This window comes from Toxotes jaculatrix, chromosome 6 (assembly GCF_017976425.1).
Source record: "Toxotes jaculatrix isolate fToxJac2 chromosome 6, fToxJac2.pri, whole genome shotgun sequence".
In the NCBI taxonomy this organism is placed as follows: Eukaryota; Metazoa; Chordata; class Actinopteri; family Toxotidae; genus Toxotes; species Toxotes jaculatrix.
Genome location: NC_054399.1, coordinates 4,455,990 through 4,478,858, shown reverse-complemented (window position 1 = coordinate 4,478,858; position 22,869 = coordinate 4,455,990). Strand labels below are relative to the sequence as shown.

The 22,869-nt window shown below is 45.1% G+C and overlaps 1 protein-coding gene across 1 annotated transcript in view; it reads left to right on the top strand.

The window, feature by feature from the left end:
• dab1a (DAB adaptor protein 1a) overlaps positions 1 to 22,869 on the top strand; it is a 41,624-nt gene that overhangs the window by 15,717 nt on the left and 3,038 nt on the right. The window contains exons 3-14 of the mRNA XM_041040557.1: positions 1,182 to 1,280; positions 7,065 to 7,196; positions 9,942 to 10,061; positions 10,522 to 10,560; positions 11,060 to 11,122; positions 12,522 to 12,575; positions 18,558 to 18,620; positions 18,757 to 18,853; positions 19,753 to 20,064; positions 20,101 to 20,159; positions 20,331 to 20,526; positions 20,637 to 20,785. Of these exons, the coding sequence (XP_040896491.1) occupies positions 1,182 to 1,280; positions 7,065 to 7,196; positions 9,942 to 10,061; positions 10,522 to 10,560; positions 11,060 to 11,122; positions 12,522 to 12,575; positions 18,558 to 18,620; positions 18,757 to 18,853; positions 19,753 to 20,064; positions 20,101 to 20,159; positions 20,331 to 20,526; positions 20,637 to 20,785 (1,383 nt within the window). The remainder of the gene's footprint in view (positions 1 to 1,181; positions 1,281 to 7,064; positions 7,197 to 9,941; positions 10,062 to 10,521; positions 10,561 to 11,059; positions 11,123 to 12,521; positions 12,576 to 18,557; positions 18,621 to 18,756; positions 18,854 to 19,752; positions 20,065 to 20,100; positions 20,160 to 20,330; positions 20,527 to 20,636; positions 20,786 to 22,869) is intronic.

Here is a 22,869-nt window from a genome sequence, read left to right as displayed (position 1 = left end):
TTTATTATTAATTGTCATGTAACACATGGGGTCCAAATACTGCGGGATATATTTAAATTGAAGAAATTACATTTACGTTTTGTTTATGTCTAGTGAAAATGATCCAGCCAGGGCCTGGAAGGGTGAGGAGAGGATAGACAGCTCATTGATCAAACAGCTTCCCTCCTCCTCATTTATTCAGACAGGAAATCCATCAACTCTTTTTCTCTGATCCCTCCACCTCCTCTCTCATACTGCTCCTCCCTCTCCCAGCCCGACTCCCTCAATTCTCTGATCTCGCTCCTCTTTTTTCTTCTTTTTCTTTTGTGACTCACCTATGCAAATGGAGGTGAGGTGAACGTTAAGGGGATATTCCACCCTAGGATACACTTACAGAGGTATAAATCATGATAAGTTCAGTGAGTCTGAGCAGTTATGTGGTCATGAAGGGTTGCATTTGAACTTTTTTTGCTGTAGGCTATATTACTTGTCTGCTTTTTTAGTTATTGAGTTCCTACATTTCCCATAATACCTTTCAGCAGTTTAAGAACTTGCATTCGGCTGAACAGAGAAAATGTAGCTTGATACTGGACAATATTATATTCTTTGGGATATTTGTTTTTTCCACTTTAAGCAGATTTTAATTTTTGTAACAATTAAAATATGAATGTACAAGACGAAAGGACGATTTACAGACGTTTTTCCAAATACTGTTGTGAATTTCTAACCAGAGGTTTGACAATAAATCTCTACCATTATTCACAAATACAGTATAGTCTTAAGTGCACTGCTTAATTGCTTGTTTTGTTTAGTTGAAATGGGGTGTGAATAAATCAATATCTACCAGAAGTTTTGTCCAAATCACTGTATCCATCACACAAGCATGTCTCAGAGGACTCTATCTGGACTATTGAGACAACTGTACCTCTGGTGTGATGTCTTTATGTCTGTATGGTTGATTATAAAGTGATGCCAATATGGGATGTTTATTGCAGATGTTGTAGAGGGATTTGCAGTTATTGACAAGTAGAAGAAAAACACATAATCCAGCAGGAAAATAGTCGTGTAGATTGAGAGGTGGCCCAGAGAGAAGTTCTTTATGGAGTTACCTTCCCTTTACACTCTACATATGCTTCTGTCCTGCTTCTAACAGGGTTAATGGCTCCATGTCAGTATGTGTGTGTGTGTCTTTCTGTTCTCAGGGTATAGCTGCAGCAGCACGTTCTAAAGGAGAACACAAACAGAAGGTGTTTCTAACCGTTTCCTTCGGCGGGATCAAGATCTTTGATGAGAAGTCAGGGGTAAGTTCAGAAGCTATATATACTGTATATATACTCTGTATGTATACATACATATACACACACACACATCTATATATAGGTGTGTGTGTGTGTGTGCAGGCCTGAATACATCATTTCGGCCTCTGTGTGTGTGTTTGTGTGCGTTTCCTCTGTTAATGAGGTATCTCCATGAGAGGGAGGGGCCCCTGGGGAAATCAGGAGGCCCTAATTGAAACCCAGAGAACAAGGCCTCAGTAGATGAGAGAACATGGCTATCCCATTGTCTGCCTGTATGCAAGCAACGACAACACTGGTTTCATATTGTCCTCCAGGATTATGCATTTTCCATCTTACATGGCTGCTTTTCTGGTTGACCAGCTGGATCTATTCAGGCTTTGTTGTCTGACTGCGATCATTCCTCCTTGTTCGTTTTTTTTTTTTTTTTTTAATCTCTGGTGACCGTCCAATGAGATTTTAGAACCGCCCAAATTCCCCAAAAGACCAATAATTGCACAAGAGTTTGTCTTAGTTTCGCTGATGATGAGACATATCGACTACAATTTGATTTATGACTCCAGGACCAGACATGTAGACACCCTATGGACAGGCGAACTGTGAGTTCAGTTGTTAAATGCTGCTGCAGAGAAAGTATGTTTGCAGCTCGAGGGAAAGTGACCAGTAGAGCGTAGTGATTTTGTTTTTTTGTTGTTTTTTTTATTTCTCACCCAAGGATCCTCTGACAGGTATTATCGAGGTTCGATCCCCCAACTGGCCATATCTGTCACTGTATCCTTGAACAAGAAATGAAGTGCCTACATTCCCCAGGATACTTTGTGCTCTGGATGGAAGACGGAGCAGCGCCTCACTGAACAGGCCGTTTTGCCTTCTTTTGGTGTTAATAATGTCACAATAGCTGTAATCACAGAAACCTTTTAAAGAAATCAGTTTTAAGCCGCTTGGCCCAGTTTGTTCACCGTAGCTTACAAGAATTGTCTAAGCATGTTAGCTGCTGTTTGTGTTGCATGTAAATATGCAGCGTGAGCTGACTCTTCTGTGTCTGGCTGTCAGTCGGTCTGATTCTGCTTCAGATACGATGTGAAGCTCACTGCTCGGCACCTGACTTTAGCGGCTGACGTGGTAAGCCTGAGATTTACACCTCAACAGGAGCTGGATGTCAGTGACTCTGTGTTGTTTGTGTGTGTACGCTCGTACCCAGCAGTAATTCAAGAGTGTTGGGTATTAGACAGGCAGGACACGGAACCAGTGGCCTCCCACATGGCAGCCATATTGCATGCAGCCAAACTCCATCCCTCATGAGTCCAATCCTTCATCCCTCTTTTTATAACCCTCATCTCTCTCCGTCTCCTGCTCCTTCTTGAAGCTTCAAACTCTCTGCATCGAAAGATGGGGAGGGATAAAGAGAAAGGACAAGGGATTACATACAGATGTAGAAAGGCAAAGTGGAGAAGGCGATGAGGAGAAGAAACAAGAAAAGGACAAGAGAGAGAAGGTGAGAGGAAGCAAGACAAGATAGATAGAGGGAGGATGAGAGGGAGGGACAAAGAGACAGAAACAGAGTTAGAGGGATAGGTGGCGAATCAGTGAGCATATGTCAAAGTAAAGCTCTCTACAGGGAGACCTTGTCCTCTGTCTCTGCACATTAATATTAACTATAGAGATATGCTGTCCTTACTATCAGTCCTTCAACCACTCCTAATAGCTAGGGAGGGAGAGAGGGAGACGGAGAGAGAGAGACAGAGAATGACTCTGCTGAGGTTCAGGGATCTTGACAGTCTCATTCCCCTCCTGTGCATCAGTCAGCCAGATGGGCGGATGGATGTATGGGTGAACAAATGGATGGATGGCCTCTCTCTTGGAGGAGGGAAGGTCGTGCTGGGTGGAGGGACGTGGTGCTTGAGATGGAGGAGAAGAAGACGGGAGACATTAATCTAGCAGAGGGCAGGCCAGCATGTCTCTCTCTCTCTCTCTCTCTCTCTCTCTCTCTCTCTCTCTCTCTCTCTCTCTCTCTCTCTCTCTCTGTCAGCCTCTCTCTCAAGACACGCACATACATACACATGTAGACACACGCACACGCCACCGTCCTCAGCCCTTTTTGTCAGTCTCGTCAGGGCCGCTGCACCACGTCAGGTCAGGAACTCGCAAGAGTCGAGGGCTAAACTCCCTCAGTGAATGAAATCAGAGATTTCAAAGATTAAATTAGTCCAGTCCAGCAAACAGAAAAGACTACATTAAAAAAAAAAAGTACACATGTAGGAAAGCTATTTAGAAAAGACCCTGAAGCACAGTATTCATGGAGGCTAGGCAGAGGTGCAGCTGCAGCAAAGCAAATAAGACAGAGAAAAGGTGCCACTCACACCAGTGTCAGTGCCAAACCTTTCAATACATTCACTTTCACCCCGAAAACCCAGTTTCAGATCTTCAATATTTGCTTATAACCTCAGACTTTCATGACTTATGAGTTTAAGTTTGTGAGAACGTGTTCTTAGTTAGACACCCAAAAAATTCAACTCTTCTGCGTCATGAGGACTGTGTGGCTCTGGCTGATCAGATTTGATTGACACTAGCTGTGGCAACGTGTGCACAAGTATGTGAAATGGCCTTTTTCCAGCTCAGCCCTGCCCACTTAAAAACCAGTCAAAATTGCACAGACCAAAACACAAATACAGAAATCTCTCATGTGAAAAACCAAAACTGTTCTAAAGTTGGAGGAAGCTGTTTTCCTGTAAGAGTCCATCGAAGAAAACAGGGTTTTCGAGGATTTGAATGATTTTATTATATGTATGCTGTGTATATTTGTGTCTTCCTCACACTCATAGTCACTGTCTCGCCCATTGTGGTGTCAAACCTAATTATTAGACCATATTTACAAGTGCAGTCCAGCTTATGTGTATGTGGCCGTGTGCGATAACGACTGGCACAGAGAGCTCTCTGTGAATAAGCACAGCAGTGCTACCTCTTGCGAGGAACTAATTAAGCCTCAAAGCTAACTGCTAATCTCTGCCCTGTCCTGCTGGCTGGAGACTGGACAGCCTCTGCAGGCCCTCTGATGATGTCTTCCCTCCAGGAAGGAGATGTGAAGAGCAGGGAGGAGAGAGAGACTGTGTCCTGCTGCTTTTCCTCCTCCCTCCCCACTCTCAGCGTAACGGGGAATATCTTGGTTCAGTGGCCAGCAACTGCTGAAGGGCATGCTGCCCACAGTCCCTCAGAGACACTGTGTGTGTGTGTGTGTGTGTGTGTGTGTGTGTGTGTGTGTGTGTGTGTGTGTGTGTGTGTGTGTATGTGTGTGTATGTGTGTGTGTGTGTTCGTGTGTGAGGCAGAGAGAGAGAGAAAGAGATTGTGAGAGAGGGCCCAGCAGTGCATATCAACAGTGCCTGAGAGAAGAGACGAGAGAGTACACAGTCAGTATCGACGTTTTCTGATACACCCACCTGTTTTTGCACTTCACCAGAGAGTGCATCTATTTAAGCAGCTTTGAGCTGCATCTGATAGCTGATGCTGTCAGACGCGTCGACTCCAGCGACGACCACCCTCCTGGGATTTGATCTCTCCATTCTGTCCAAACTTTACCAAGAATGATGCAACAAACACATTCACAGGGTTTTTGCAGCAGTTACAGCAGTAGGTTGCAGTCCTGTTGGCAGAAATGTTTCATAGAGATAGAGATCTGAGAAGAATAATAACATTTGCTCCATTTTTAAGTGTGCAAATAAAAGTGCAGTACAACTGGTGTTTACAGTAGAGCCTGTAAGTGGAGAGAACACCACAGCAAATGTTTGAGCTGGTTCCAGTTGATAGAATATAGAACTGATCTTGGAATCACAAAAACTGGACAGTTAAAGAGAGTTGCTTTCGTGCTGCAATGGAGGCCTAAGATTTCTAACATTCAATCATTCCATCACACTGATTTTGAAAATGTGTTTGCGTTATGTGTCCACATGATGTGAGAAAAACACAAATGTAAAAGTCCAAAGTTCAATTTGGAAAAAATCCAAACGCAAAAGCCCAGTTAGTATTTTTTGTTTTTGACTTTAAGCCGCACATTGCTTGCCAATTGAAAATGAAAGTGCAAAGTCACATTCATTTTCATCATTAATACTGGTTACCCTTTGGAATACGCTGAAAATTATGTTTCTGAAATTTCTTCCCTAATTAGATTTTGGCAGTTATGATGTTTTTTTTTTAATCATAAAATTGATTTTTTTTTTTTTTTTTTTTTTTTTTTTAAAGTTGAGTTGAGGCCAGGATAAACTACTGCCAGAAATAGTCAGCAGCACCAATACCATAACTGTTTCACACAGCATACATGAAGGACCAGGTCCATCCCTTCATGGTAAGACAATACTGTCTCAGGACTGTTCCACAAAGTGTCTTCTCACATGTCAACCAAACTGAGCATGTTTGAAACTGGAATGAGAGGTTTTCTCAGAAAGTGGCTGTTTTATACCGTACCTGACAAACTAGGTTCCGACTCTCTGTATATGTAAATTGCATCTATTCTCTGAGCTGTACTCGCTACCAAGACGTGACAGAACAATTGAATTTATGCAGTCATCTCATTCTCCCGCTCTCTTTGAATCAGAGTCCCTCTTCGTCACCTCGCCACCCACCCAGAGATAATTCAATAACCTCTGCAAACGAGCTGTGTGTGTGTGTGTGTGTGTGCGCGCTTGTGTGTGCGTGCGTGTACATGCACGGCTGTCATTTTCAGGTCAATCCGAGGTGATAATAATAATCATTACTCTAATTATTAAATTTAGAAGACATGACTCATACAATGATTATCTATTTCTGCTGGGGCTCAGTGTGTGTGTGTATATGTGTGTGTGTCTGTGTGCGTGTGTGCATGTGTGCAAGCCACTGCCCCCTTGTTAAATTGGTGTCACTACACTCCTGCCATGTCTTAACTTCTGGAATAGCTTCAAAGCAAGCAGATGTGTGTGTTTAGCCTCTCATGTACAGCGCTCCAACCCCTAGAAAGCATTCGAGGGCTGCTGGGTCATTATGTTGACTGTGTGTCTCTGCTCCCAGCATGCAGCTGGCATAGACAATAACAACAAAGCAGACATTTAGTGTGACTTAACAGAGGGCCATTGCATATTAAGTTGTGAATTGCGTTTGTGTGTGTGTGTTTGTGCGTGTTGTGAGTGAGGGCACAGATGAAGTGATCAAGTCGACAGCTTGCCGAGCTGTGATTGTCACTGATCCCCCCTCTGTCCTCAGGAAAAACAGTGCCATCTGCCATGGGCAATGCCAGCTTGGCACTCCCCACCCAGGCTAAACTAGAGAGGGCAGGGGAGCTAGAAACAGTTTAATGTGGGATGCAAGGTCTGTGCGTGAGTGTGTTTGTTTCCCTGTACACACTTGAGGGAGTCTGCGTTAGCTTTTTTTTTTTCAGCTTCCCACAGGTTTTTGGAGCAGCGTACTGGAGTTCTTAATCCAGCATCTTTGTGTGTGAATGAGTGGGTTCATGTACCTGACGCACTGATACCAGCTTGTTTTTGTTAATCTGAAACTTAATTTCATTTTCAATGAGGTCTTCACAGGTGATAAAGGTTCTTTTTTATTTTCCTACCAGTTTCAAATTCATATTCGTACAAGAATTGCGCCACCGCACTGAAAAAGTTGCATGTTATTAGCATTAAGTCATAATTTCTAGGAAAAACTGATAATATGACAAGAATAAAATTATAATCTTTCAAGACAAAGTGCTGTTTCTTGATCGTGTCTGCATGATTTATTAAACGTGACCCCTGTGTCACCTGTGCCATCCTTCGCTCCTTCAGGTCCTCCAACACCACCATGCGGTCCACGAGATCTCCTACATCGCCAAGGACATCACGGACCACCGAGCCTTTGGCTACGTCTGCGGGAAGGAAGGGAACCACCGCTTTGTGGCTATCAAGACGGCACAGTCGGTCGGTGTCTGTGTGTAAAGATGTGTGTGTGTGTGTGCATTGGCTTCGTATGTGTTTGTACATGTTTTGCCGTGTACCCTTTGTGTGTAGGTTCATGTATGATTCATCAGGGTCTTTTCTCAATAGCACGAACCTCTTGACATTTAGATAAGGACCCTTGAACACCAGCTCGTGTCCCTTTGTGCTGTTCATCAAACAAACTGTTTACTCTGTAGAGCTCTGGCTTTAGGTTTTGTGTGTGTTTCTGTGTGTGTGTGTGTGTGTGTGTGTTTCTGTGTGTGTGGAAGGGTTCACAGTCAGTCCTTCAGCAACATACTCTATCTGATATTGAGTACTGCTTTTGCACCTGTTATGATAGTTGTTGCTGTTGTTGTGTCTGTGTGCCCGGCTTGTTTAGTCTGGATCCAGCTGGCTCGCTCCGTAGCCATATTGATTTCCCATAGTGAGTCGATGAGGGTTTGAGTGTGTGTCACCGGCTCTAATGGCATATCCATCCTCCTTGGGCCATGAACCGTGGCTCTTTGACTTAGACAGATACACACAGGCACACACACACACACAAACACACCCGTCAGGCTTTACTCAACATATACACCAGCCACATTTGCCCTCAAAAAACTGTTGCTCACCAACTGCTACCCTGCCGTACAGCGTAGCGCAAGGCTAAGTTCTCATCGGTCAGCTAAGATGTCAGTTACCTGATGCGTGCGGAAAGGTCACAATTATATTTTACTCCCGTTTTCAGTATTTGAACCAGCCATCACTTTCACGCAGACTATTAGCTGTGGAGCAGACAATGAGCGGGGTGGAGGCAGAAAGCTTATGGCAGAGGCTGAGGCTGTAATTGGAAAGTAACCGCTTTGATGTGAATTAACAAAGCGTCTCTGTCGTTGTGAAGACTCAGTGTTAAGGTTCTTCCAAAAAGGCCAATTTAGGGGTACATCCGAAAGTAATTGGCTTACCACTAAACTCAGAGTCTCAGCATAAGAAAGACGTGTTTTATTTAGCAAGTTTTAGTGCAGATGGAAGTCCGCTAATTGTGTAGGAAAGGATTTCGTAGACGGCCTCCAATTCATCACGGTCTTTGTTGTAACTTTTTAGAAAAGTTACAGTCGTAATTAATATGAATGGGATCGGTTTGTAGCAACCGTGTTTCCAGGTTATTAGGAAGGTTACGGAGAGTTTAAAGATAAGTTAGTCTCAGTCCAGATCGTCAAAATTTTAAAGTTATTTTTAAAGAAGTTATTACATCTGTAGTTATTAATTCTTTTTATTTTGGTCCCTTTATAAATTTGGAGCTAAATTACCACTGTGGGAAAATCATAACAGCACCAATAAAATAAAATAAAATAAAAATGATGTAGTGGTGAGTCTAGCTTTCTCAGAGTCAAGCAGCAAATGCTTTTTGTTGAATTAACCACTGGCAGCAGGGTTCAGCAGCTCTGTATAAAGATACTGTACTGTCTAGTCCGTCCAGTACGAAAGCTTCTTCCAGGTTTTTACTATGTCATCATTTCTGTAATCGTATGTACTGTCTCCACTTGTACAGTAAGTTCGGGCACTTTCTCTGGAGGTTGTCAAAAATCATTATAGGAAATGTAGGAAGTCACTAACTTGAATTTGATAAAGACGAGGCATGTTGAGGGAAATTCAGTATACCGAGAAATAAATTCAGGAACATCCCGGAGATATCAAGCCAATAACCAACACCAGGATTTAATCTGGGTAAAGAAATCCTGATTAGTTTAGATTCAAACAGAACAGAGTGTCCGCAGTAAAAAAGTCTTTATCACTACTGTTAAGCTCATTTTTGCCGTAGGCTATGAATTAGTCATCTAATTCAAGAGCGCTGAACTGATGATGTCTCATCTCTGTGGACCTGTGAGGTGGCCGCTCCTCCCACATCGTCCTCAAAGTTTTCTGCATTTACAGTTCTAACATTCACCGCTTGCCTCGGCTCTCTGCATCTTCTCTCACCTAGAAGTTTTGACGAGAGGAGAGGGGAAGCAAAAAAGAAAGTTAGAGCGACGGCGAGTAAAGATGGAGATTAGAGCATGTATTGTCAAATGCAAAGAGGATCTAAGTCTGACGAAGTGACAGTATGTTTCACTGTTGGCTCAGCAGGAGCCACCGTTTACCTCGGCGTGACTGTTACGAGCAATATGCAGCTGAGAACATCTCGCAGAAAGACAACACGAAAATAGAACTACTTCATGTCAGGCAGCGTTCAGGCTGTGAACTCTGGGTGCACTTCACGTCGCTCCAGTCAATAATTGATTAGGTCTGAAACACCATTGTACTATCAGACTCTTTGCTGTTGTGCTGTGACAGTAGTTATGAGTTATGAGTCATCTAACTGGTTTTTTGTCTGTACTTTTGCTCCCCTGACAAGGAGGGGTGCAAGTAAAGACGAGAGGCTGGTACAGGGTCTTTTCACTGTCAGGACCAGGGTTTCGTAGTGAGATTGTGCAGATGTGTTTGCGGAGGCTTGTCGCCTATCAGGGCTGTCTTTGTGTGATTGCAGTGTTTTTGTATACTCTCTACGCTGTGTTTGCAGCGTTAATGTCAGTCTGACCGTGGCCGTCATGAGGTACGGCAGGTTCGGTCAACATTAATCGCCACGGTAACTGGAATAAGCAGGCATGGTTGCAATATATCAATGTCATGAGTGTATATAGCGTGTGCCTGTTGGTCTGTGAGTGTTAATGGGTGGGGTGGATAATGTGACCTTGTCGTCCTGTCTAGGCCGAGCCTGTGATTCTGGACCTGCGGGACTTGTTCCAGCTCATCTATGAGATAAAGCAGAGAGAGGAGATGGAGAAGAAGGCCCAGAAAGACAAGCAGTGTGAGCAGGCCGTCTACCAGGTACACTTACCAACTATATGCTACTGTTTTTCCCCTTTAACTTAATCATCTGCCATAAGTATGATGAGCTCCATCCAAGAGACTCTCGACAGATGAGTCAAGTAAGACTTGAAAAAACCTCAAAGCAACTGAATGACATACGGAGCACCCACTTTTAGGTTTCATCAGTGGCATCATCTGCTCATTGTGCTCATTTCACCTTCGTCTGTTCTGTCTTCTTTGTATCTCCTGTTTAATATCTCTTTGTCTCTTCGTCTGTCTCCCTCTCTCTCTGATGATTGCCAAATGATTATCTGAATGTTAGGAAGCTGCTATGTCTTGCTGTGCTTTCCGCCTACTCTTTCTACTTCACCAGCTTAACTTCCCGCCTCTTCCCTCTCTTCTGTCCTCCTCCCTCTGCTCCTCTCTCCTCTCCCCCGTTTGATCTCTCCGTCTCTTTCCTGCCGCCGCTCATCTGCAGACAATACTGGAGGAGGATCTGGAGGACCCGGTCTACCAGGTAACTTCCTGACCAATCGCATTGCTGCTGTCACCTGCTTCATTTCTAGCCAGTCAGCTTGCTCCTCTCTGTGTGCACTGTGGGGAGACAGCCCCTGTTTGGTTACAGTGTGGTAACAGCACAGTTTGTGCAGTTTGGATGGACTGATGTTCGCAGATGTGTGTGTGTGTGTGGAGTCACGTGCAGTAAGAGACGCTCAAACCTGTTGTGTTCGTGGTTCTGAAGCCGTGCGTCTGTGTGCATGTCTGCCGTTTGGGGTGCATGATCAGCTGAAAGATGTAAGTTTTCTCAGCTGCAGTGGGAATTTTTTCTGCTTAACTTCTCCTCAGTGTGTCACGTGGATCTATTCTTCAGCTGCCTTTTAATGAGAACCTATTGACATTGCTGTTTGACTAATAACCTCTGCAATTTCACCGCCTTTATTCTCAATTTCTTTATCTTCCAATTTCTCTCCTGCTTCTTGTTTTCTCCTCTCGTCCCTCTGCTGCTGACGTTGTAGTACATTGTGTTTGAAGCGGGACACGAGCCCATCCGTGACCAATCAGAAGAGAGCATTTATCAGGTACTCACAAGCTCCTGTTGTCTGCTTGTGTCTAAGTTATGTGAGTTATCTCGTCACCATCTTGTAGCTACCAAAACGAAGCCCCTTAGAGCAGGTTTAATCCTCTACTTGTCGGCCAATGCTTCTTTAATGTGATAAATATTTTGTGGCATTCTCATGAATTTAATGGTTTCCATTTTCACACATAAGAATGTAGATACAAGAAGTAAAAGACAGCAAGAATCACAGGCGAACAACCAGCCAGCACTCTCTAAAGGGCCTTGACAGCCAAAGCTGGTTACCCCAGGGAGACAAGCCTTTCTCTGGGTGCTCTCCTCAGAGGCGTGGGTAGACCTCCGAGGGATGAAGAGGGGGGAGGGTACTGTGTACGTGGAGGGGATGTGGAGGTTATTCCTGGCCTGTGTGGAAGGCGAACCCCTCCTCTTTTTCCCGCCTCCCCTCCCTCTTTTTTTTTTTCCCGTGGAGATGAAAGAAAGTGGGGGAAAGATTAATCACCAGCCTCTCGTTTGATCTTTAAATAAAATGGATTGAAAATAGAAAAGAGTGCTGGCGCGCGCACAAACGTACACAAGCAGAAAAATGCACATACACAGATATACATACAAACAGCAACCCCCCCCCCCAACACGCACACACACACACGTATACACACATCAGGCGTAAGAAACGTGAGCCTCAGCCTGCCTCCAGCCACAGAGGAACTAATGTATGAATAAAGATGGCAGCTTCTGGAAATAAACATGTGAAAGAAGTAAACAAGGCATCAAGAGGAGGAGAAAGAATGGGGCAGGCTGGGCTAGACAGATATCCACATTCTTCATCAGTGCTGTTTTTCATTTACCACACAGTCTCATTAGGGCACATCCATCTGGAGAAGAATAAAACTTTATCTCAGACCTTGTGTCACTTCAGGAGAGACCAAACCGTAGGAATCCCAGGATTCATATATATCAGCATTTTGCTATCAGTACCCATTGTTTCTTTTCATTGCACACACTGTCAAATCTATCTGCCTGTGTGACATAGATATTACATGTCTCCATGTGTGTGACAATCTGAGTTATTACATGTCTGTGGATGTGACAAGCAGCCTTGTCCATTCTTTATTAGGGAGAGAGCAAGAAAGGGGGACCAATCACTGCAGGCCGGTAGTCTAGTGATTTACCTAAGATGAGTCCTTACTCCACAGATTTTAATTCTGATTATCCCTGAACACACACACAGACACACACTCACACACACGCTCACTCTCCTAGTGATTGATTTGATTCCTGACGAGCCAGGTTCCAGGGTATTGTGTTGGCATCCAGCGCGTCGCAGTGCTGTAACAGTGATGTGTGAAGACTGAGGTAACCGGCTCTCCTGGCTGTTCTCTGACTTTATCGGCCTGATTGTGTAGGTTCCCACCAGTCAGCAGAAGGAAGGGGTCTATGACGTCCCAAAGCGACACCCAGTGAGTGACCGTGTGTTTGCCCGTGTCCCACCGCCCTGCCCCCTCAGCCTGCCTCCCCCTCTCAGACAAACCTCTCAGCTGTCGCACTCGTGTGTAAAGCCTTTTCCTTCGGTGCCTTCTCCTTTTAGAGCCCTGTGATGCTCTAATTTTAAAGCGATCCTATTTCCTGTTAACATATCTCCCACACGGTGATCCAGTGTGTTTGTGATTTTTTTTTTTTTCCCCCTGAGAGGTTTGCTGGGACCCAGTGCTCTTGTGCAGTGTGCTGTGCTACTGTTCTGCTTGTCCTGTAGCTGTGGTGGCTGGCGCCCTTCTCCTCATGCTCCATGGTGCCTGCTCCTTATTGTTAACTGGGAAACTGTATGTGTGTGTCATGTCAGTTTGCTCGATGAAGCATGCCAGGCTGTGGTTTGCCAGTGTTGGGTCCAGTAAAAACCTGCATGACCTTATCCTGGATTGCTTTGAGACACATTTTTTTCACTGTCATTTCTTTCTTTTAACAGATAGAAATTATATGACTGACTATAAATGTGCATGGCCTCATGTTTTTGAATCTGTGCCTCAGGATCTTGGACAGTTTTTCACCCTGTTCATGCATATAAGTGTTTGCAGGGGAAATCTATGTCACTGTGTGTGTGTACAGTACTCGTGTGTGTGTGTGTGTGTGTGTGTATCTTTAAACTCTTGTTATTGGCTCACACTGCCAGTGGTTATAATGAACGATGACCTTGACCACTGTCAGGCTGCACTATAACTCAGCCGCTCTTTATCTGCCTATAAAGATGCTAGTTATATTGCTGCCTGATTTAATCTGCTAAAATCTTCACACTCACAATATCCAGGCTGCTGTCCTCTGTGTGTGTGTGTGTGTGTGTGTGTGTGTGTGTGTGTGTGTGTGTGTGTGTGTGTGTGTGTGTCAACACTTCGTCTTATGTTGCTGTTCCAAAGATCAGTTTTCCCTCAGTCTGACCAGAGCCCACCATCTCTGTGCTTATTCCCCCTGCAGTGGGTCTTTTATCATTAAACCGCTAAAACTGGACTCCCCCACGTCACTACTGGCAGTCAGAATCCCACTCTATGAATTTTGGTAGGCTGGGAATCAGTCTCGCAGTTTTCTGGCTGCATATTATCCCCAGCTTTGGTAAGAAGCTTACAGGCACCATAGTATTACTGTTCTCTCCTCACCCAGCCCACAACACATGCTGCTATTTGGATTGCTTTTGTGTTGGCTGATGTCTGAACGTGAACAAATCCAATATTTCTCTCTTGTTGTGCCACCAATTGGACCAGTCGTCCATTCTGGTTTAAATACAGCAACATACAAGCCTTTTCCCAGTCAGTCATAGGGAGTAAATATAACCCTGGATCAAAGAAGTATAAATGGATCATAGAAATTTAAGAGATTCCCTAGTGGCAGATAGCGTGTGTTGTAATTTGTAGATAATATGATTTAGTCTTAAGATAAATCCCGACTCACAGAGGGCAGAAAACGGTTGCTGTGCTGCTCTCTGTGGGCTGAATCCTTCAGTGGTGTCACAGCAGGTCTTTTCCTTCAAATGTCGAACTGCTGCATTCACATCAAACTGTAAATTTGAGCAGCCTCCTGATGTTCACATCGGCCTCGAGGAAAAACTGTGAATTTCTGATAACTGCAATATCTTACATTTAGAGTGAAGGGCTGCAGTGCAGCGTTACTGCGAAGCTGCCGTTTGCTGGCAGTGCAGTGTAAATAAAATCCAATCTTAACACCAATAAAATCAGTTCAGCTAATTACAAATGAAAAATACAGCCTTCACAGTGAGTTAAAGTTAGAGTTTAACTTATTAATGATCCACCTCACAAATTTAACATTTAGCGTTATTGTTTTTTATGGAGTGACTGCAGGCTTTGCACTGGGGGTAACTATCTTGAAATAATGCGTGAAAACATAACAATTGGATATTTTCTCGTTCTTCCTTTTCTTCCAACACGGTGTCAACGCTGCAGTAGCACCTGCTGTGAATACTGAGTGGGGAGTGACCACAGGCAGCATCAATTTTCTGACGATTGTTATTTGGGCTGGATTTAGTGTTTATTCCATTGGCAGGAGAGGTTCATGGTCGCCTCAGCAGAAGGATTGACACCAGACAGTAACGTTAGATGAGATCACTGCCGCGTGCACACACACACACTTCGCTTCAGATGAAATGATACAACTGGCAGAAATGTGACCTCCTGTCTACAGCAATCTCTTCTGTTGTTTACTCTGTCACCCTCTTAAATGATGACAAATCAATAAAACACACACACACACACCATTTCAATCTACTGAGGCCTTGACCCTTTAAGAGCTGAGAGAGTGAGTTGAATCAACAGACGCCCTCGCTACCTTTACACAGGTAAAGGTCAACATATTACCACCAACCAGCCAAACACATCAACTCTGCTCAAACACATATGATATGATATGATATATGATACATGATATGATCAGTTAGCCATCACTGTAAATTAGGATATGTTTAAATTGGCCTAGCTTATAGTTTATATATAAATAGCCTCCTAAGTGTGCATGTGTGTGATAGTGATTGTGTATGTGTGTTTGTGCGAGAGAGAGACTGAGCAAATGAGTTACAGAGAGAAAAGAATGTCCACAGTCTGGTTGTGTTTTGTTGAGTTATGACTCTGTGTGTGTGTGTGTGTGTGTGTGTGTGTGTGTGTGTGTGTGTGTTTGGGTTTGTGTTTGTATGTGACAGTTCAGCCGTGTTTTCGTCGCGTGCCAGTGCGATCAGTCACGCGGCAGGGGATCAGCAAGGTGGCGTTAATTAAAGGGGCTGCCTTAATTGTATGCAGAACACATGTGCACAGGTAATTACTGTTTCCCTGGAGATGGCTAATTGATAGGTGGCGGCTGTACTGATAAAGATAAAGGGCCGGGCAAAGAGATGGCGAGCGCGTTTAATGGGCACAGAGGGATAATTGGCAGTGCAAGAGAGGGAGAGGGATGGACAGAGAGCAAGAGAAAAGTGAGAAAGCCAGAGGAATGGGCAGCAGCAGAGTGTAGCTTTTAGCGAGGAAGACGGCAGGGCACTGTGTGTTTCAGTCCAACTGTCAGGTATAATTTAATGTTCCAAAAATGTATGTATATACCCAGATTGGTGTGTTTCGTCAGCTAGCTTGAAATAAATCACTATGAGTTCAGATTTTCAGAATAAAAAAACAAAAAAAAACACATCTAGTAGAAAAATGGGCAGTACCTACAGAACTGATTAGTATTGGGCAAGCTGTTATTGTTCTTCACTATCACTTAATGATGGTCGTATTTCATGCTTTCATCCCAAGAAAAGAATGAACTCAGCAAAATTGTAGAGCACCAGCTACTCTTGCTTTGCCAGACCAAGGTGCACATTATGTTTCAGGAGAAAGGTCCGGCACAGACCATCATCATTCTGCTGCAGCTGAAAAAGATGTCGGAGGTTTCCTCATACAGTTGGGGTGGGATATGTCATGTTTTGGCTACACAGACACACTGTTGGCTTGGTTTTTATCATGGAGATTTGCTGATAATTATAAAACCTTATCATGTAATTAACAAGTGTTACTGGGAAAGAGATCCAGCCAGTGAGGAAGCAAGGAGGGAAGCTGTTTTTTCCTAAAATATAACATCTTCCGTTCGCTCTCGCATACAGCTTACAGCAGCTAGTTTATCCAGCTCCTCCTTCTGTGTCTGCCTGCCTCACCGTTTGTCTCACATTGTGGTTCCTGACACGGGGGAGCAGGCTTTACAAAAACACAAAGGGGGTTTAAACCCCAGCTCAGTGCTGTAGTTTACTCTAAAGGTAGGGATGATCTTTAAACCTCTTTAAATCTTCACTTGGTATCTAAGTCTGGAAAGAAGAACCATGATCTGTTTCTGAGAGTGTGCGTATGAGTGTGTGTGAGAGTGTGCACTGTGACTAGAGCACCTGCAGACCATTGCATTCCCCCGTTAAATTAGCCTCATTTCACCTCACTCCCGTCTATCTCAACCTCTCCCTGAGCGTATGAAAAACAACTAATATGTCTGTGTGTGAGCGCATTTCCATCCCACCTGCCATCTAACACTGGGGTTGCGATTGCAGAACGGACATCAAAGCACCCCCCACCACCATCCTCAGCATCATCACTATCATGATCAGCCCCTCCAACAAGAGAAAACCGAACAACAGCCGCAGCAGAAGCAGAAGCAGCAGGCAGTGGCAGATCTGATAGACTTAGACCTGGATATGGTGACTCAGGTAAGGAGCTGTACATATATACAGCAAAGCACAGTACTCTTGTCGTTTTCAGGGTTCTCGGTATTAAATGTTACCCATCAGCCCTCATAAAGTGGTTCTTTAGGCATGTCCTCAGATGATCTCTGGTCTCCCGTCCTCATCTGTACGGCACCGCTTTTGTCCTTCTCTAGTTGTAAGTCACTGCAACTCTTGACCCCTGTCAAATGTGAATAAAACATGCAACCTTGGTGTTGCCATAGTTACCAGGCTGAGGCACGAGTAGAGTAGAGTTGTGTACCGTATGTATGGGTGCACCCGCGTGTCCACACCTGCACGCGTACGTGTGAGAGAGGGAGGACGAGCGATATATATATAGTCGAGAGACAGAGCGGAGGTTCTTTAAGGTCAGAACGAAGCTGGAGGTCAGAGTGCCTCTCTCTCACCTGCAGGCCCATTCGCTGACACATTAATAACGATTTCATGACACTCTGATAATCACAGCCAACCCGCCCAGCCCACTGCCACTCAGTTAAAGAATATTGAGTCAAGTGAACAAAAAGTGGACAGAAAGTCTATAATTGTCCAGCTTCCTGTGCTGTTTGAACACTGGCTCCAGTGGCATTTTTCCTGTGCCGGTGGTTTCTGTTTGAGGAACATTAGCAAACTCTCCATGGTATCGACTCAGAGTACTCAGTGCCACAACATTCAGCAACAACTATGGGAACTGAATGTGTTTTAGGTGAAGAAAAGTGTTTGTTAAAGTGTGTTTTGTGAATTTAATCCCATGTACAACCTGTTATCAGTCCAGTGGATGCACCATTTTGTGTATCAAGCTTATCGTCTTGTTGAGTTGATGTTTATCTGCTATGCTAGACTCTGGAGCAACACTAGTCCATATTACAGCCTCTTCTCTTTGTAAAAAAAAAAAAAAAAAACCTAGCATACCCATCCAGATCCATAACTGTAAAACACCATGCTCACAGATCCATTTTCTGATATATATAAAAAGAACTTTGTGGTCTATGTGTGACCTACGCGAGCCAACGAGAGGGAAGATATTCTAAGAACATTCATTATCTCTAAAGAAATTATCCGCATCCATGATTTATGCAAATCTCTGACCATGTGTTCAAGGCTTAAATTCTTTTATCGACTAAAAATAGTTTCTTTCACTCGCCACCGGGCTGAAGATATTATTCATGTGCAGAAAATGGGAAGATACTAAAGTGAAGGATCGTGGGGAGGCTGTGAAAGGACACAGAATGATACAGAACAAATTCAGATCAAATACAAAAGGCTACAGTCTCTGATAGCTGCTTCTTCTGAGGCACACCGCACATCTTCTGCAAGAGGGAGACATTAATGATTTGTCCAGATGAAGACAGTGGTACAGTAATGATGCAGGGGGGTGTGGTGGTCTGTGTTTAGACCAGCTGCTGGAAAGCGCCTTTATCTGGAGCAGATGACAAAGATTGTGATAACTCTTGGTAGGTATGTCATCACAGTCAATCATTTCATCTCATTATTCCACCTCTCCTCACCTCTATGTAACCTCCTCTGTGTTGCTGCCACAGTGCTCAGGTAGGTGCCACAAACTTACCCAGCTAGTGTCGTGTTGCATGCAGTGTGTGTGTGTGTGTGTGATGCATGTTGCACTGGAATGGAAACTGCTTCAGATTACATATATACGCTGTAACAGTGCTGTTATTGTGCCTGACTGCTAGTGTGTACTTTCTCCGATTCTCAGAATATCAACCAATTAGAGATTTTTGGAGACATGTCCACACCTCCTGACATCACCTCTCCATCGGTGAGGAGCTGTCACACACAGACACACACACACACAGTTTGTAATTTACATCTTATAAAATTCTAACAGCATTTCCACTGAGCTGTCTCCTTTTTGTTTTTCCATAACCCCCAACTTCCAATAACCACCGGCGCAGACCCCCGCCTCTCCAGCCAATACCCTCGACCCCTCGCAGGGCCTGCAGCCTCCCACGGAACTGTTTGCTCCCTTCAATCCTGCGTCTGTGCCCTCAGGTAGGACCTTGTTCATTTTCCGCTAAAATACACCACTGCTACAAGCGAAGAGACACAAACGCAGCGGGAGGGAGAGAGAGTCAAGAGAAGAGATGAAGGGGAGCCAGAGAGTCAGAAGATTCAGAGGGAGAGGGGAAGGGGGGGGGGGGGGGGGGTGAGATAAATAGAGAAGGATGGAATAGAATTGGAATATAGAGGAGGTGTTGGTTGTGTGTTGAATATGAAATGCATCATTAGCTTGCTGCCTCAGATGCTGCTGATTTACCTGTGGCTGCTGAGGCAACTGTGGCGGTCAGAGCAAAGTAATAAAACATGCTGAGATGATTGTAGTGAAGACTCCTTGGTATGCACGGGGGCCTGCGGGATTTGGATTTGGATGTGGTGTGGATTTCACACTTTTTCCTGGGTCTCCTTCTTCACTCCCCTCCTCACCTCTGTTTGTCTCCTCTCCTCCCTTTTCCCTTGTCAGTGTAGCAGGGTGGTCAAGGTCAAATGTCAACTTTCTCTGCTGTAGGTAACAACTGGAGATCAGAAACAAGAGAACAGCACGTGTGTAATAGAAGAAGCTTCTGCAGATGAGTTTGAGTGATTTTAATGAGAGTGTGTTAAGCTCTGCCTTCTCATAATGACTCTGCCTCATTCTGGAGCTAATTATGAGAGTTCACCATGACCATTAAGAGACACCACAGTAGCTACAGGCAGAAATAGGGCGGCGCTCTCTCGTGATGTATGGGTGATTATCTGTGTGTGTTTGTGTGCAGAGGAAAAGCGGTGGTGAAATGCACTGTGGGTATTATAATCACTTCCTTTTCCAGTTTCTGTTGTTACATTGTTATTCTGTTGTTAGCAACAACATCACCTTTGCTGTTTTTTCTAATCTCTAACCGTTCAACCACCAGGTTATGTGACAATGGGAGCGGTACCCCCCGGCCACTGGTCCCAGCAGGCGTTTGCTGCCCAGACACCACTGGCCTTCGGGGTCCAGTCTCCATTAGGCCCAGTAGCCCAGGTGCTGCCAGGCGGCCAGCCTCTCATCTGGGGCCAGGCCAACATCTTCCCTGCCACCCAGCAGCAGTGGGCAGCCATGGCAGCTGGAGCCTTTCCCCCTACAGCCTACCTCCCTGCCCAGCCTGTGGGCACCCTGCCCGCCGCCATGTTCCAGACTCTCACCCCCGTCACGACTGTGACCCCGGCCGGCGAGAGCCATTCAGGTGCTGGAGCCGGCGCTTCAGCTCCCTCCCCCTCAGCGTCGTCGAGTCCGCAGCACGGGGAGAGGGGGAAGAAGATGGGCAAGGAGATGTTCAAGGTGGGGGGAGCTGATGAATTCCGAGTTTGGATGAGAACAGAATAACAGTATCTACTGAGAATCTTCATGAAATTAAAGCAATAAAATAATAGTAATAAAACAGGCTACGTTTTGAGAGTCGATGCAGTGAGTCAAAGGGTTGACCTGACGAACGTTTGCCTCTTCCTTCAGGATTTTCAGCTGGCGAAGCCTCCGGCCATGCCGTCGAAGAAGGCTGATCAGCCCAGCTTAGCAGGAACCTCAGAGGCATTTAGCACTTACTTCAGCCGTGTGGGCACTGCCCAGGACACGGATGACTGTGACGACTTTGACATTTCTCAGATGAATCTGACACCGGTCACCTCCACAACACCATCCACCAACTCGCGTAAGCGTTCTCTCTGTCCCCGTCTGTCTACCCCTCAGCTGTTTTTTTTTTTTTTAACAAATCACCACAGGTGTGTAGCAACGTCTGACTCAGCTTGTCCTCCCATACAGCACCGACCCCAGCTCCCAGGCAGAGCTCTCCCTCTAAGTCCTCAGCCTCCCATGTAAGCGACCCCCCCACCGACGCCACAGACCCCCCCACAGACGACTCGTTTGGGGAAGCGGAGGGCAGCCCTAGTCGCAGTGGAGAGGAAGATGCTGTAAGTGTTTGTGTAGCCGTGTGTTTGTGTGCGAGGATGGTAGAGGAGGTTTGTGGAGTTAGTCAAGTGTGTGTGCCTTTAATAACTCAGTCCTTATGCTGCTATAACCTGCGCAGCATGTGTGAGGATCTCCTGATAAATAGCCTTTGTAGCAGTGTTGGCAGGCCAGGTAATCACTCTGGTTGATTAGGGGGCCGGTGCTGTTGTGTCCCTTAGTGTGTGTGTGTGTGTGTGTGTATAACTGTTCGAACGTGAGCGGCGGCGTGCCTGCGTAAGTATGTGGTTCAGTGTGTTTGTGTGTGCGCATGGTCAACACAGCATTAAATTAGCTGGTGGAATTGTCAGAGACATCATTAAGCTGTTATTAATACCGAGCAGGTAGCGTCCATACATCACTACTTCTGTATGGACAGACTCATCTGATCGGTGAGATAGAGGAGGAATGGTGCTGCCCCAATTCTTCTTCCTGCAGCCATTAATATTTATTTTACCCGCAGCAGCACCTCGAGAGAGGTGCTGAGAGAGGAAGTAAGAGAAATTGCGGAGGGATGAGAAGATAAAGAGAGATTTTTAGGGGTGGGAGGAGAAATTCCCTTTGACCAAAGTCCTTGTAGAATGAGTGACCTTCTAAGAAACAGGACTTTTCTAAAACTTTCCCTGCCATTTTTCTTTCTGTCTCGCTCTCTTTCGTGTTTCTTTCATGCTTTGCCTCTTTCTTCTCTTTTGCTCTCCGCTCTCCAGGCGTGAAACATTAGTTTTATGCCTCCAATCCTGCTATTATTGGGAAAAAAAAAAAAAAATAGAGAACTTTCACACTGCTGAAAATGTCACCAGGCCTGAATAACACGCAGAAGCTTTACACAACCCAGAAAAATGTGCATCGGTGGCGGCACTGAGTGAGTGAGGCGAAAAGGTTACAAAGAAAGAAAGAAAGAAAGAAAAACTGAGGAAAAATGGAGGGTAGGCAGAAAAACAGCCTCCCACTCTCTGCAGGACGAGGTGTAAAAAGCGGAAGTGTTTTAGGAAAAAAGCAGCGGATCAATAGAACAAACTCCGCAGAGGCTTTCATAATAGACCACTGTAAATGAGCTCTTGCGTGTGTGTGTGTGTGTGAATGTGTGTGTGTGTGTGTGTGTTAGAGTATGTTTGTGTGTATTTGCAAATGTGTTTCTGAGAAGAGACAGGCTGTGTGGGACGTGGTGTCTCGCTCCAAATGTCTGTATTTCTCCTTCGGAGTATTGACACCTTTTCTCCTTGCTTCCTGTTTTCGTCCTCTCTTGTAGCCTTTACCGATTCTGCAGCCTTTCTTTCCGATTTATTCCTCTCTTTCTGCTTTCCACCCCCTCTTATTTCCTTCTCTTATGCTCCTCCGTCGACCTTTCTCTCCACCCTCTCCTTCTCCTTCCTCCCCCTTTTTCTTACCCTCTTTAGGCTTGTGGTTCTGGGTCGCCCTGCCCAAGTGAGACAGCAGAGCCCAGCCCAGACCAGGCCAGTCCAGAGGCTGGGAGCTAGATAGCAGAAGGGCAGGGTAGGTATCAATACCACCTCCCCACTAACTCCTCCTCCTTCACCTCCCTGCCCTTTTCTGTTCTTCTGGTCGACTCTTTTATCCCACACCTGTGTCAGTCTTGCTGAAATCTCTGCATGCTGCATCTTTTTTCATCTTTTCCTTCGCCTGCTGGTTTTCTTTTGCGTCTCTGATCTTATTTTCACAGTTTTACTTCATCTCTCCTTCTCCTGCAGTCACGCATGCTCAGAGGGAGACGTGTGTTTGAGTGGATTTGAATGGTTTGTCATGTATGATTGTGCATGTATTTCATTTTTGTGTGCCGGTAGTTTTTGTCGGAGCTTCCCCCGGAGCTGTGTAAGTACCTGTTTATTATGAAGCTGCATCGCATGTGTGACATGTTCATCACGCACACACATCGCTTTGGCCATAGTGCTCTGTGCCCTCACTGTGTCCTGTCTTTGTGACGTGTACCTAAATAACGCCCAGTTCCCTAAATAGCACACATCTCACCAGGAAAGCCAACAGTGTGTGACAGCCAATCAGAAACTGTGTGCTCCAGTGAACAGGACGTCTT